Here is a 12,828-nt window from a genome sequence, read left to right as displayed (position 1 = left end):
TTTTTCTTTTCCCGAACCCACTGCCCCAGCCTCTGCTTCTGCTAAGTTGGGTGACAGTGCCCTCCAACAGGACCACCATCAGTTCCACCAGGCACTTAGAGGCTGCGGCCAAGCCGTCACTGCTGTGGGTACCAAAACCCTGGGCCATGCTGCCAACGCTGGTGGTGGGGGAGGGCTCCGTGGCCCAGAGGTGAGCTGTGCTGTGATCTGCAGTTAAGTGCCTCCCGCTCCTTCTAGTTATGTTTATAGGGTGGTCCTGATACAGCGCGGCTTCCTTTATGCCTGCCTCCTGCCCTAGGTCTCAGCTTGAACTATGCAGGGGCTGCTGCTGCTGCTGCTAAGTCACTTCAGTCGTGTCCGACTCTGTGTGACCCCATAGACGGAAGCCCACCAGGCTCCCCCGTCCCTGGGATTCTCCAGGCAAGAACACTGGAGTGGGTTGCCATTTCCTTCTCCAATGTGTGAAAATGAAAAGTGAAAGTGAAGTCGCTCAGTAGTGTCCAACCCTTAGCGACCCCACGGACTGCAGCCTACCAGGCTCCTCCATCCATGGGATTTTCAGAGACAAATAGTAAAAGAAGCCAGAAAAAAAAAAAACAAAAAACTGCTTTGGATCCAAATCTCTCTCCCCTGAGCTTGGCTTACCCTTCTGACCCCTTCTCTTTGGATTTCTCTAAGAGACTCCCTGGTTCCACATGCAAACAGAGCGTCTGGATCTGAGAATGATGGGGCTACTCGACTTCAATCCCAGCCAGCGCCCTGCCCCACCAGATGCCCATCAAACACCTGACCCCCATCTCAACACCTTGCTTCTCAAAGACTGAAAGGTTAGACTCTGTTACTTCCAGGGATGCCTTTTTTAGCATCAAGTCTGTCTGCCATCTGAGAAAGGACCTTCTGCTGTTAGCTGGCTGTGTTAGAAGCAGAAGTCTCTAGAATGTCAGGCATTAACATCTTATAAACCCTAAGACAGGTCCCAATCCCTGTTCTACACGCTTATAATAAAAAGAGCAGATACGAGCTTCGTGTGGGCCTTCCGTCACACACGAATATTAAGGAAACTGGGCTTTGTGTTCCTCTTATCAGCAGAATCCCTAGTCTCGCCCCACAGAAACTGCTTCACCGCTACTCCCAAGGCTGAGAGCTCTTAGCAAAATCTGCTCTGAGTAAGAGTTTTGGGGGTCTGTGTGTGCACTCCCACTACACCCATTCATTCAACCAGCACCTGCCAAGGGCCTACAGTGTGTGAGGCAGAGTGTGGGAGCACGAGGAGAGCTTCACCAGCCTGGGGGAGAGAGGGAGGGGAGGCTTGGGGGAAGAAGTCTAGAGGGAGTGACACCCGTGCTGATACAAAAGCATCAAATAAGGAACAGACAGGCAAAGAAGGAAGGAGATGAGCACCAAAGCCCGGTCATGAGGTCCCTGAGGACCTGGACATCTTTCTCCCTGGCTTCAATTCAGGGAGTGGAGATTACTGCAGACTTGACAAGGGCCCCAAGTTCAATCCCTTCTGGAGTCAATTAGCTGCAATCCCGGACATGCATCCTGTAAAGATGTCACACTGGTGACAAAGGGAAGCGAGAGTTAGGGTGGCTCGTTTAGTCCAGCTGTGCTCCTGGCTGGAAATGCGTGTCAAAGACACGGTGACAAGCTGTTCCTTCTCCTTCGGCACTTGTCATGGATATTGTTTTGTGAAGATACCCTGGCATACAGGAGGTGAATGCTCTGTGATCAATTTAGCTCCTAAGGCCCCAGTTTCCCTCAAGCCTGGAAAAGTGTCTTGCTCACAGTATAGTTCTTATTTTCTGGATAATGACTAGTGGCTCTTGGGTAATTACTACTCTCTCTCTTCCCTTTTGCCTGGTGGTATCTGGGGAGGCTTTCATAACATCATAGTAGGAAGGATGGGGTTGCCGGTGGTGAGAGCCTGGTTCACGGTTATCTTCCTACCTCTCTGGCCTCTACTGAGGAGAAATTGGTTTTGCTTGGCCATGGACCGCCACCCTCTGCTTTTCATGTTCATGAATCTACACCCTAGGTGTCCCAGCCTGAAGTCTCTTCCAGCCAGCTGGCCTTTCATTACTTCTGAGGGCTCAGGGAGTTTGGACCATGATGGGGTGTGAGGGACTCTAAGATGTGTTGCCCTTGGGTCCATCTGGCTGGACAACACTGTCGGACGTTATTTCTCCTCCTCAAGTGTCTTGTTGAATACTTATGTCTCTATGGGGACTGCAGTCTCCCAGGTTAATAGCTGGAAGCCAGGCAAGGGCCTCTACGTCAGGATTTCCTTCAAACTTAGGGGGGTGGTTTTCTCTTATCCTGGGGCTCAATCCAGAGTGGTGAGGTTCTAGATTTCTTCTCCAGGACCTTCTAGCCTTGTAACCAAGTCATATCCCTTTACTTTGTCCTTTCATATTGATACCTGCTGGTCAAAAATCCCCCTACTTCTTTTTATTTTTAATGAAAAGAAAAGTTTACATCAAGATGCACTGTCCCTATGCTGATGGTGTGGACTGTATGCAAAGTCCTCCAGCATTTTGGCTCTTAAAATGTAAAGGTTCACTTTCAGGATAAAGATCAGAAACAAAGCAAAACACTATTCCAACAATTCTTGTAACTTTCTCCTCTACTCGCAAAGTTTCTACAGGAGTTCAGAAGCTAAGAATTTAAGCTATTATCTCTAAAGCATCAGTGGCAGAAAACAGGGCATATAGGGAGCCCTGATGGAGCCTGGGGAAAGGGCAGAGATAAAGAATAGAAAAAGGACTCTCAATTGTATATCAAACTATCACCTCTGTACTACACAAAGGATGACCCCTGCTTCCAAAAGCAAACCAACAAAGCATGTCTTCCAGGAGCCCTGACCAGGAGGGAAGCTGCGGTGCTTTTGCTCAATCGGCAAGTTCTCTTGCAGCAAGACACAGCACTAGTTGGCTCACATTTGGTTTTGTGCAATGAAAACCAAAAGGGAACTCAAGCTTGCTGGGTTTCTACAGATAGAGCTGCAACTATATCCTCTAGATCAAGAAGCAGGAAAAAACACCTAGGGCGCGTGAGGATGTAGAGAAGAGATTACACACATACACGTGTTCTATGGAAGTGTGCAGCAAAACCATCTTTGTAGAGGGCATTGTGGCAACAGCTAGCAGTGCTTCAAATGTGTGTGCCCTTTTGTTTCCTAAAATGGGAATTGAACGATTTTAGGACAGTAGCCTGCAAAAAGGCGAGCACATGTGAGCGAAGATATTTACAGATAGATTTTCACTGGTGATGTGTTTCTCACTGCCAAACAACAGAAACTTCTTTGTATACTGATAGGAGACTGGCTAAGTGAATGATGATATATCTCAACTATAAAACACCATGTAGCCTTAACAAGAATGAGTAACTCTATACATGCTGAGGGAAAAGATGACCAAGATTTCTTGTTTAGCTGTAGAAAAATATGCAAATATGGTTAATATTAATTTTGTTTGCAAAGTGCCCTTCCTCCATGGTATAGACAAAGTCTGGAAGGAGGGTAGGACCTTTGATATATCTATTTCTATATTGTTTAAAGTTATTAACATGAATACTCATATTGTGCACTTTAAAAATAAATATCACTATTGCAATATTTTATAAGGTGAAGAACCCTATGCTGTTTCTTTAAGCTATTATTTCTATAGCATCAGTTTAGAAACTGGGAGCATGGAAACACAGAGAATCATCAGGGTTAGTGGTCATGAGTGAGAGGAGGCCCAGGGGAGCGAACCAGCTCCTTCTCAAGACTCGCAGAGCAAAGAGGAACTTGGTGAGCCTGGCCAGGAGACCACGGAGAAGGGATTCTCTGTGCGGAAACCCCACCTGCCAGGCCTGACAGGGACTGAGAGGCTTGATTTGCTGGGGCGGTTGAGATTTTCTCTTGGTTTCTGGGACTAGTGTTTGTATAATCATTTAGAAAAATAAATATTTTTGGATTAACTAACCATATTGGTTGACAAAGAGAGTTGTCAAGGCAGGAGGAGAAGGGGGAGACAGAGGATGAGCTGGTTGGATGGCATCACCGACTCAGTGGACATGAGATCTGAGCAAACTCCAGGAGATGATGAAGGACAGGAAAGTCTGGTGTGCTGCAGTCCATGGGCTCACAGAGTTGGACATGACTTAGTGCAACTGAATAATAAAAGGGTGCCTGACTCTAAGGCCTTGAGATTGAGGAACTGGGAAGGGAAGGTGGTCCCCTTTAGAGATGGGGAAATTGCAGGAAGGGAGGTGAGTGGACCTGGAGATGCTCCCCAGAACTGATGGTGGGAACTGCAAGTGGAATGGGGTCAGCTGAGGGGGGTGTGGCGGACAAAGGCTAAAAATCTGAGAAACCTCAGAAGGCATAGACGGTGTTTATGCCTGTGCTGGGCAGGAAAGTTCTCTGAAGGAGTCTGGAGTGAAAACTAGGGGGGCCTAAGACCTTGGGGCTTGACACGGGCGGTCAAGGTTTGAAAGGAGGGGAGAGTCAGTGACGGAGACCGAGATGTTCAATGGGAGCCAGGAAAGCCAGGTGTGGAAGAAGGGAGGGGAGGAGTCCCAGGGGTGGGGAGGACTCACCTGATCAACCGAGAGGGCAAAGAGGATGAAAGTGCAGAAACAAGGTCGTCCTTCCAGAGAAGTTTCTGGAGATGGATGCTGAATCAGAGGCATGCCTCTTGGGGATGGAGGTGGTGGCTGTAACCTCTTGCTGGAAATGGTAACAAAGACCACAAGAGAAGTGGCATGGGGGTGCTGAGGGGGTGGCAGGATCAAGGAAAGCATGACGCCCCTGTTCACTGCAGGCAGAATGGAAAAGAGGGCCAGTTCTGAGGAGCCTGCTGGGAGTGGGGTGAGGTGGAAGGGGAAGAGGTGGGGCCTCCAGGGAAGGCCAGCCAGGTGGAGTGGAGTGGCAAATGGAAAGTGGGTACAGCAAGGGTGGCTTGCATGTTACCAGTCCTCTTGCACAGTGGGGCCCAAGTTCCTGACTGGAACGCCTCAGATTCCCAACTGTCACATGAGGAGATCTGACTGAAGTTCTAAAAGCAGATAAACCCACACACCACCCAGCCCTGAAGCCCATCGATCCGGCCCCAAGAGCCCCTGGTGAGGCCAGGGGAGTCCCATATGTCATTGTTTGTATTTCAAGTCCTGAGAGGGTGGGGAAGCATTGCGTGCAGAGACGTGCGAGGCCTCAGGTGTGAGATCTGGGGCTGCAGGCGTTTCCCGAGGAGGACAGGCTTCCTTTCAAGTGTTGCCCAAGACCCCTCCTGCCAGTTCCGGTTGCACTGCTTTCCTCTCAGAACACAGCTGCCTTGCACCAGGGGCGCCTTGCTCTCTGATGTCCGACTTCTAAGGGCGGCAAGGCTCAATCCAGGTGGTGGCCTCCAGGGAGACTCAAATAGGATCTGGATGATAGTTCAGGGGTGTTGCCGAGTGGGTGGTGGACTTCAGATGAAAGGTACTCTTTCCTGTACAAAGGTGACCCCACCAAATGACCCCTCCCCTTTGCACGGCAGCCCCTGATGAGGGCCTGCAGCTTCCAAATTGACTTCTGGGGAACCTGGAATTCTTGAGATGTTTTGAGGGGCCAAGGAGCTCCACATAAAGCTTTGATTCTATCTTTCCTTTAAGAATGCATACTTGAAGCCTATTCTAATGACAAAACATTCTGAACTGTAATAACACACATCTTCAAACGTGTTACTGGTGTAAATGTTGAGATTTTACAGACACTTGGTGTATTAACCTGCCCTGTCAAGGCTGTTCTGTCTGTTCTTTCTGTGTAGACCTCAGGATAAAGACAGTTTGTCACATCTGGGTAACCAAAGAGTATCTGGGATTGGAAGGAGACTGAAAAAATCTGAGGGACATCCCTGGGGGGTCTAGTGGCAACGACTTCGCCTGCCAATGCAGGGTATGCCAGTTTGACCCCTTGTCTGGGAACTAAGATCCCACATGCTTTGTGGCCAAAAAACCCCAAAATATACAACAGAAGCACTATTGTAACAAATATAGTGAAGACTTTAAGAGAAACAAAACCTGATACTGTTTTGCAAATTGTTAGCTGGATTAAATCAAGATTTCTCTATTCTATGCAACCAAAGCGAAACACAGACATAAACTGGATGCTGGGGTTGATGCATATAAATTGCCAGTGTGTGCTCAGTCATGGCTGACTCTTTGCGGTTAAATAGAAAGCATTTCAAAGTTACGGTTATGGATAAACTGCCACCCATAACCTTAGCTTTGGAATGCTTTCTATTTAAATGAAATAGTTTCAGTGTTCTCACGGATTTGCTCTGAAAGATATTTGAACTCACAAAATACATTAATAAAACATTTTGTTTGTAGAGCGAGAGTCCTATGTAAAGTCGGGTCTCATAAATGTGAAAAGCACTGGTGTAGTGCACAGAGCCTGGTGACGGAATGAGACTTGAGCTGAATCCTGGCTCTGCCTCCTCAGGAGTCTTACAGCCTTGGGTACATCATTTGCTCCCCAGGCCTCCAGGTCCACACTCATAAACCATGCCCACTCAACGGGTTTTTTGATGCAATGAGGTCCCTAAACTATCCAGGAGGCAGTAAATACTCAGTTCCCTTGATACCCAATAGCCCTGAAGGGCCTGGATCTCTCAGCCCCACTCACAACCAGATATTATTTGCGTGCCAAACAGTAGCCAGGCTGCACCTAAAGCCCTGGGCTACAACTAGGACCTTATGGCCCATCAGCGCCCTCCTCAGATGACAGAGCCAGCCAGCCAGCCAGCCAAGGGGCCACACTTGGGAGTGGTTGAGAGCAGTGTCAGGGCTGCAGTAGGGCGTGGGTATGAGGTTGGGGTGTGTGTGTGTGTGTGTGTGTGTGTGTGAGCTCCTGTTTTCTTTACACAACATTGGCTACTTTTCCATTTGCCTGCTAAAGCGTTTCACTGGCTGCCCCAGGTGACCCAATCACAGGACCGCAGTCTGTGCAGAATTCTGTGGAATGTGGTCTCTTCAGCAGGCGACGTGCTTCCCCTCTGCCTGAGAAGGGCCTTCCTTTTCCATCCGCACAGCGCAAATGAGCGGAAGAAGCTGGAGTTTCTCTCCACTGTTTCACCTGGTGGCCCTGAAAATTGCAGCCCACTTGTAAATACTTTTCTTGGCCCCAGAAGCAAAGGGAAGTTTTATCAAGAAGCTGTTCTTAATTTCCTGTGTGTTGAAAAATTACCCCAAACAGGAGGCGGTCCTGGGTCATGGCCATTGTGCAAATTCCATTTGATCACCGAGCAGAGGCTACCAGAGCTCTCAGACAGAGTGATAAACATTCTTAGGGGACAAAGCATTTATAGGTTTTCCTCACTCTATTGCCCAGCATTCTCTGTTATCAGTAGCCCCCAAGGGGATTGAGAGGGCCTGGTTACAGGGATTCCCCTAGCCTTGGGAAAGGTCTGAACATCTTTTGAAAGGTGACTGTGAAGCCATCCAAAGAGCTGGTGAATTTCTGGCCTCCCTGTTAGGTTTGCCTGTCCCAAGATAATCTTGCTTAGAGAATTCTGGGCATTGAAGGTCAAAAAAAAAAAAAAAAAGAAGTGTAGGCAGGAATTTTGTCCCTGCCAGGAACGGCCAGTTGAAATGAGTTTCTGTGGACACCGGACACCATATCTAAAGACAGTTTTTTGGATGGAAGCCTTTGGCAACCCTTCTGATTTGCATTCAGAGGAAACTTGCCACATTTTCCACAACAGGCAGCCTAGCCAACACCACCCAGGAGGGAGGAAGTTCTTTCTCTCGGCGTCTGCAGGTTTATCCCTAAATGCTACGGAAACAGCGGCTGCCAGGGCCAGGGAACAGAGGATGGAGAGCCTTTTAAAATTCTTGAGTAAGTCAGATCTCACCAGCAGGACCTAAAAAGGCAAAGGCTTGACATTTTGGTGCTTGCTGCAGATGCTGCCTGCGCCTGGGGGCAGGCTGTGTTGTCACCTGGGCTCACTCCTGTTCGAGTGAGCCCAGGGACAGAGCAAACTCTATGGCCAGAGCCATTCGGTCAGGTCAGCCACTTAGAGTCCAGGTCTGGCGAGTGACAATGAAGAGATCACATTTCACACAGCCTTGTGGCTGACAGAGGGTACATGTGCAGCCGGCTCTTGTGTGACCTTCACTACACTGTTAATTATACCCCTGTTCACAGATACTAAAACTGCCTTAAAAAAAAAAAGGCTTGAGTTTGTTACAATGTTGCTTCTGTTTTATGCTTTGGTGCTTTGGCCTCAAGGCACCTGGGATCTTAGCTCCTCCACCAGGAATCAACCCACCTCTCCCCCACCGCTTAGTGTATTAAGAGGAGTCTTAACCATTTGGCCACCAGGAAGGTCGTGGCTTTTGTTTCAAATGGACATTCTTCACTTGCCACTGCTTACCTGGTTATGCAAGCAAGAAGGAAGATAATCTGGCAGGTCAGTCATCTGGCCATGTTCTTCCCGGTGGATTATACAGAAAGGTTTCTTTCCTCATCAGACTGATTTCTGGCTACCCTATAAAAGTGGGGAGCTGGTGGAAAAAAAGAATGGGAACTCAAAGCCAACCTAACGGAACTGCCACAGATTTTCCAGGGCTGAGGGGAACATCAGGCTTCTTCGGAAGTTCACTGTAAAATGTCCACCCAGCTATTAAGGAAACAGGACAGACTGACTGTGCACAGGACAGACGGCCGCTGGGAGTCACATGGAGAAGCAGGCTGAGATTGGAACCATGAGGCGGAAGAGGGCAAGTCAATGGGACAGGAATTCGGAGCACAAGGAGGCTTCCAAATCAGGAGCAGGACGCTTTACACCTATTCACAGAAGGTTTCCCCACCCTTGGATGTGCCAGGACCTCGCCCATGAGCACCATGGTCTGGTTCTGTGCCCCGTTTCCTCAGGCTGTCAGGAGAAGGGTGCATCTTCACCAGGGAGAAGGGCAGATACTGAGAGGGGAGCGTGCTAAGTTTTTACTATAGTCCGTTCTGTTTTCTGTCAACAGTAAGGAAATACATCCTAGCAAGTGACATCCAGTAATGCTTTAATTAACTGTAATATTTTATGCTCCAATAATGCACCAAGAAATCACTTCCAGATGAGGAAAAGGAATGTAATTTAGACAAAAAGGCAATACCTTTACTTTCAGCAGATCGGTTATCTCCCAAAGGTATAGAACCTTGAGGGTCCGGGGAAGCGGGGGTGGCTTGTCTATTTTGATACATACTGGAATTTGAGACTGGAAAATTATCTTTACTGTATAAAACGTCACCATACTCCTTCTTCATGCCAGCTTCTTGTGCGTCCGTGTTTCCAGAACTGTGTTTAAATGGCCCAGTGCAGTCCTAACCATTTTATTTTTAGCGATCTGACTTGGAGGGGACGAGAAGTGTGAAACACTTGCTTTCAGCCTCAAGCAAGCTGGTTATTTTGGAGATTTTTCTTGCTAGCAGGAGGAATTTCATTTCCAGCTGTGAATTTCTGGCATTTTCCCTGGCGTTCCATAAACAGGGGACTAGGGTTCCTCGTCCAACAGCAATTCAGGGTGGGCTGTCATCATATCCCCCGTTTCTCCTGCTCACTCACCCTGCCTGCCAGTCACTGGCACACTGGCCCTCGGAAGTCGACTTTCGGTCTTGTTCTGTCTGTACTGAGGAGCCACCTGAGGTGTGAGAAAGCACCATTTTCTGGTTGGGTGGGCAAAGCCCTGGGTACTGGGTCTTTGTTCTTCAAAAGAAGGAGGTATGGTGATAGTTGCTTCAATTCCCAGAACTTAGTTTGGAGGTCAAGACACCCTGTCCGTGATGGTTCCTATTTCCCTGATATGATCCCAACAGAACTTTCTCCAGCCTGAGCACCTCTAACCAGCAATCCAGAAGTCTGGCCATAGTAAAGACAGCAGAGAACTCTTTATCAATTATAAATTACCAATATTTATTTTAACCACATAAGGTGACTTCAAAGTTATCTTTTTTTTTTTGAAGTCTAGAGAAAATAGAGGGGAGGAACCAGTACAATATCTAATTTAGCTGAATAGCAGAGTTGTTAGCTACTGTTTTGATCAATGAGGGCTCCCTTATATATATTATTTCAGAGTGACAATAATAAATCTTTCGTTTAGGGCTTAGTCATCAAAACAAAGGAGAATCCAAGTCAGGTCGGGGACAGCATGATTTCTGCCATGGTCCCTACATCAACACAGACTCAAAATTCACGATGCTGGCTATGAGCAAAAAAAACATCTTTACTGTTTAAGTAGCAGCTCAATTGTACAGTAATTACACTTGCTTACAGTCAGAAAAAAATACCCATTTGTGAAAATGTGCAATAGGAAATCTTCAATAAAGCAAGTTCCTATTATAACGGTTCTTCACAAGGAGTAAATATTATAATCATAATGGAACTTTTCAACTGTATGTTGGGCACTACTCCAGACTTCCAGACTGATTCACAACCTCCAGGCATTTGTACTTGTGAAAATAAAAAGGGCCTCAGGTGATGCTGATTCAGACCCCCAGCTGAGAAATAGACTCTGTCTGTATAGGACGTACACACGGCATTCAGCTCCCATCAACAAGACACTTAACGTAACTCCTACTGACATCTCTTGGCTCCTTGGAGATTACTGACAGTGTAATAAATCAAGAAAGCAACTTCTCTGGCTGTGACCACCTGGCGCTGGTGGTGGTGGAGGGGAAACAGTGCCTTGACATCTCAATGCCACTATGGAGATGTCCAGAAAGTGACTCCTTGTGAACGAACCACAAAAAGAAGTGTGGATCTGTAAACACCGAGAGTGACAAGAACCAGGTGCGGGAGTCCACTGGCGTTTCCAGCTTCCCAGGCCGATGACAGACGGCTAGAGTGGCTGCCTGGAGATGGGCCCGTCACCCTTTCTTTCAGGAGTGAGAGGAGAACGCTAACCTCAATTAGCATGGGCTGGATAATTTTCCCAGAGCAACACCATGGCTGTCTGGGCAGAGGGAAATCTATTGACCGAGCTGCCTGGGTGACCCACCGTACTCCTCCCTACTCTTTCTGCATTTTTTTTGGCTGCAAAGTTTACTTCCCTCTATTTTATTTTCTTATTTGGCCACATGGCACACAGGATCTCAGTTCCCTGACCAGGGATCGAACCTACACTCCCTGCACTGGAAGCTCAGAGTCTTAACCACTGGACCACCAGGGAAGTCCCCTTGCACTTTTCTTACTTAGCCATCCTTTCTTCACAGGGCTCAGCTAAAGGCCACACCTCTCTCTTCCACCACATCTGCCATCTGCCAGTTCATCACTGGAGCCCTAGAGCCAAGCCTAGAGGACATCTCTCAGGGGTCTGGCTGCAGGTGGGGGAAGCGGTGAGAGCCAGCTCTCTGGCCCACAGTGCAGGCACAGAGCAGGGAAGGGAACAGGGCCACAGGCGCAGAGGGCAGGACTGTGCGGGTGAGGCTGCAGACTCAGTGACGACTGGAGCAGTCGGGAGCAGCCGGGGAGCAGCCAGTGAAGCCCGGGAACCTTTACCCGCTGTGGCCTCTGCTACAGGAATCAGAGATTGCCTCCAGTCCTTACCTGGCTTCTCCCATTAGGGCAGGAATTAAGACAAGGCATGGGAGCGACCCAGGAATGACCCAAATGTCCCAGGAAGTTTCAAGACTGATGATCTGCGGGTCTGGGGAGCACAGCAGATATGAGTGGCGTCTGGGGATCCGGGTTGCGGGTGGCTCACCGGCCAGGGGGAAAAGTGCCCCCGGGCGCTCCTACAGTCTCTTTTTAATCAGTTTCTCCAGTTTGCGGATGCGCGAGGACTCCTGTTCTGGAGTTGGAGCCAGGAGGGACAGGGAGCTGGAGCCTTCGGGCCCTGAGGGCGGGGCGGGAAGCCTCTGGCGGAAGAGCTCCAGCATGCTGCTCTGCTCACTCCGCTTCAGCCCCTGAAGTGGAGACAAAGGAGGGTGATGGCAGGTCTGGTCCCCAAGGACCCAAGGGCAAGTGCAGTATCTGGTATTCATTGGTCTGAGGATTAGCGCTTTCTCCAAGGGAGATACTAGCCCTGGGTAGGAGCCTGGGAGAGAAGCAGGGGAGGAAGAAAAGGCAAAAGGAGAGGAGAGAAAGGGCTGAGAGGGCAAGTGGCCAGGCAGCAGGATGCGGGAGGGTCGCCTCCTCTCCTTGCAGCCCCGCCAAGCCCAGCTCCCCGCCATCAGGAGGTGACGGGGGGCATGGTCATGGGCCCTAGTTCCCCCTCCTCAAATGGTTTCTTGCAGCCTGGGCCCAGCGTGGGCACTTTGAGGAGGCCACCCAGGGACCTGTATTCCACCCCCCAGTGAATCGCGGAGTGTGAGGAGGATGCACCCAGGGACAGGACAAGATGCTGAGCTCACCTTCATGTCCAGGATCTTCTGGAAGGTTTCTGTGTTGCAGTCTGTCAGGAGCTTGATGTAATTGTCCACAAATACCACCAACGGCTCGTGAGGGGCCATCACAACCTGTGAGGGAGAGAGGAGACTCAGGCCTGCCGGAAACGCTCATGATCCGAGGCGGCGGAGCCTCTGCTGCAGGAATGTCCTGACGGCCTGCTTCATTTCAGCATTCAGCTACAGCAACGCTTCCAGTCAGACCCACCCGTCCTGAAGGAGACCAACCCTGAATGCTCACTGCAAGGACTGATGCCAAGGCTCCGATACTGTGGCCACCTGATGCGAAGAGCCAGCTCATTGGAAAAGACCCTGATGCTGGCAAAGACTGAGGGCAGGAGGAGAAGGGGGCCACAGAGGAGGAGATGGTTGGATGGCATCACCGACTCAATGGTCATGAGTTTGAGCAAACTCTGGGAGATGGT

At 49.2% G+C, this 12,828-nt stretch overlaps 1 protein-coding gene across 1 annotated transcript in view; it reads right to left on the bottom strand.

Annotated features, from left to right (window-relative positions):
- Positions 1-9,962: 9,962 nt before the first annotated feature.
- The window catches only part of VPS53 (VPS53 subunit of GARP complex), a 132,807-nt gene continuing 129,941 nt past the window's right edge, over positions 9,963-12,828 (bottom strand). Inside the window, exons 21-22 of the mRNA XM_055402900.2 lie at positions 12,371-12,475; positions 9,963-11,923 (exon numbers count right to left, since the gene is read on the bottom strand). Coding sequence (XP_055258875.2) covers positions 11,753-11,923; positions 12,371-12,475 — 276 coding nt within the window. The 3' untranslated portion in view covers positions 9,963-11,752. The remainder of the gene's footprint in view (positions 11,924-12,370; positions 12,476-12,828) is intronic.

This window comes from Moschus berezovskii, chromosome 20 (assembly GCF_049115385.1).
Source record: "Moschus berezovskii isolate FMDL1 chromosome 20, NW_MosBer_1.0, whole genome shotgun sequence".
NCBI classification, from domain to species: Eukaryota; Metazoa; Chordata; class Mammalia; order Artiodactyla; family Moschidae; genus Moschus; species Moschus berezovskii.
This window is presented reverse-complemented; position numbering and strand designations above follow the sequence as displayed.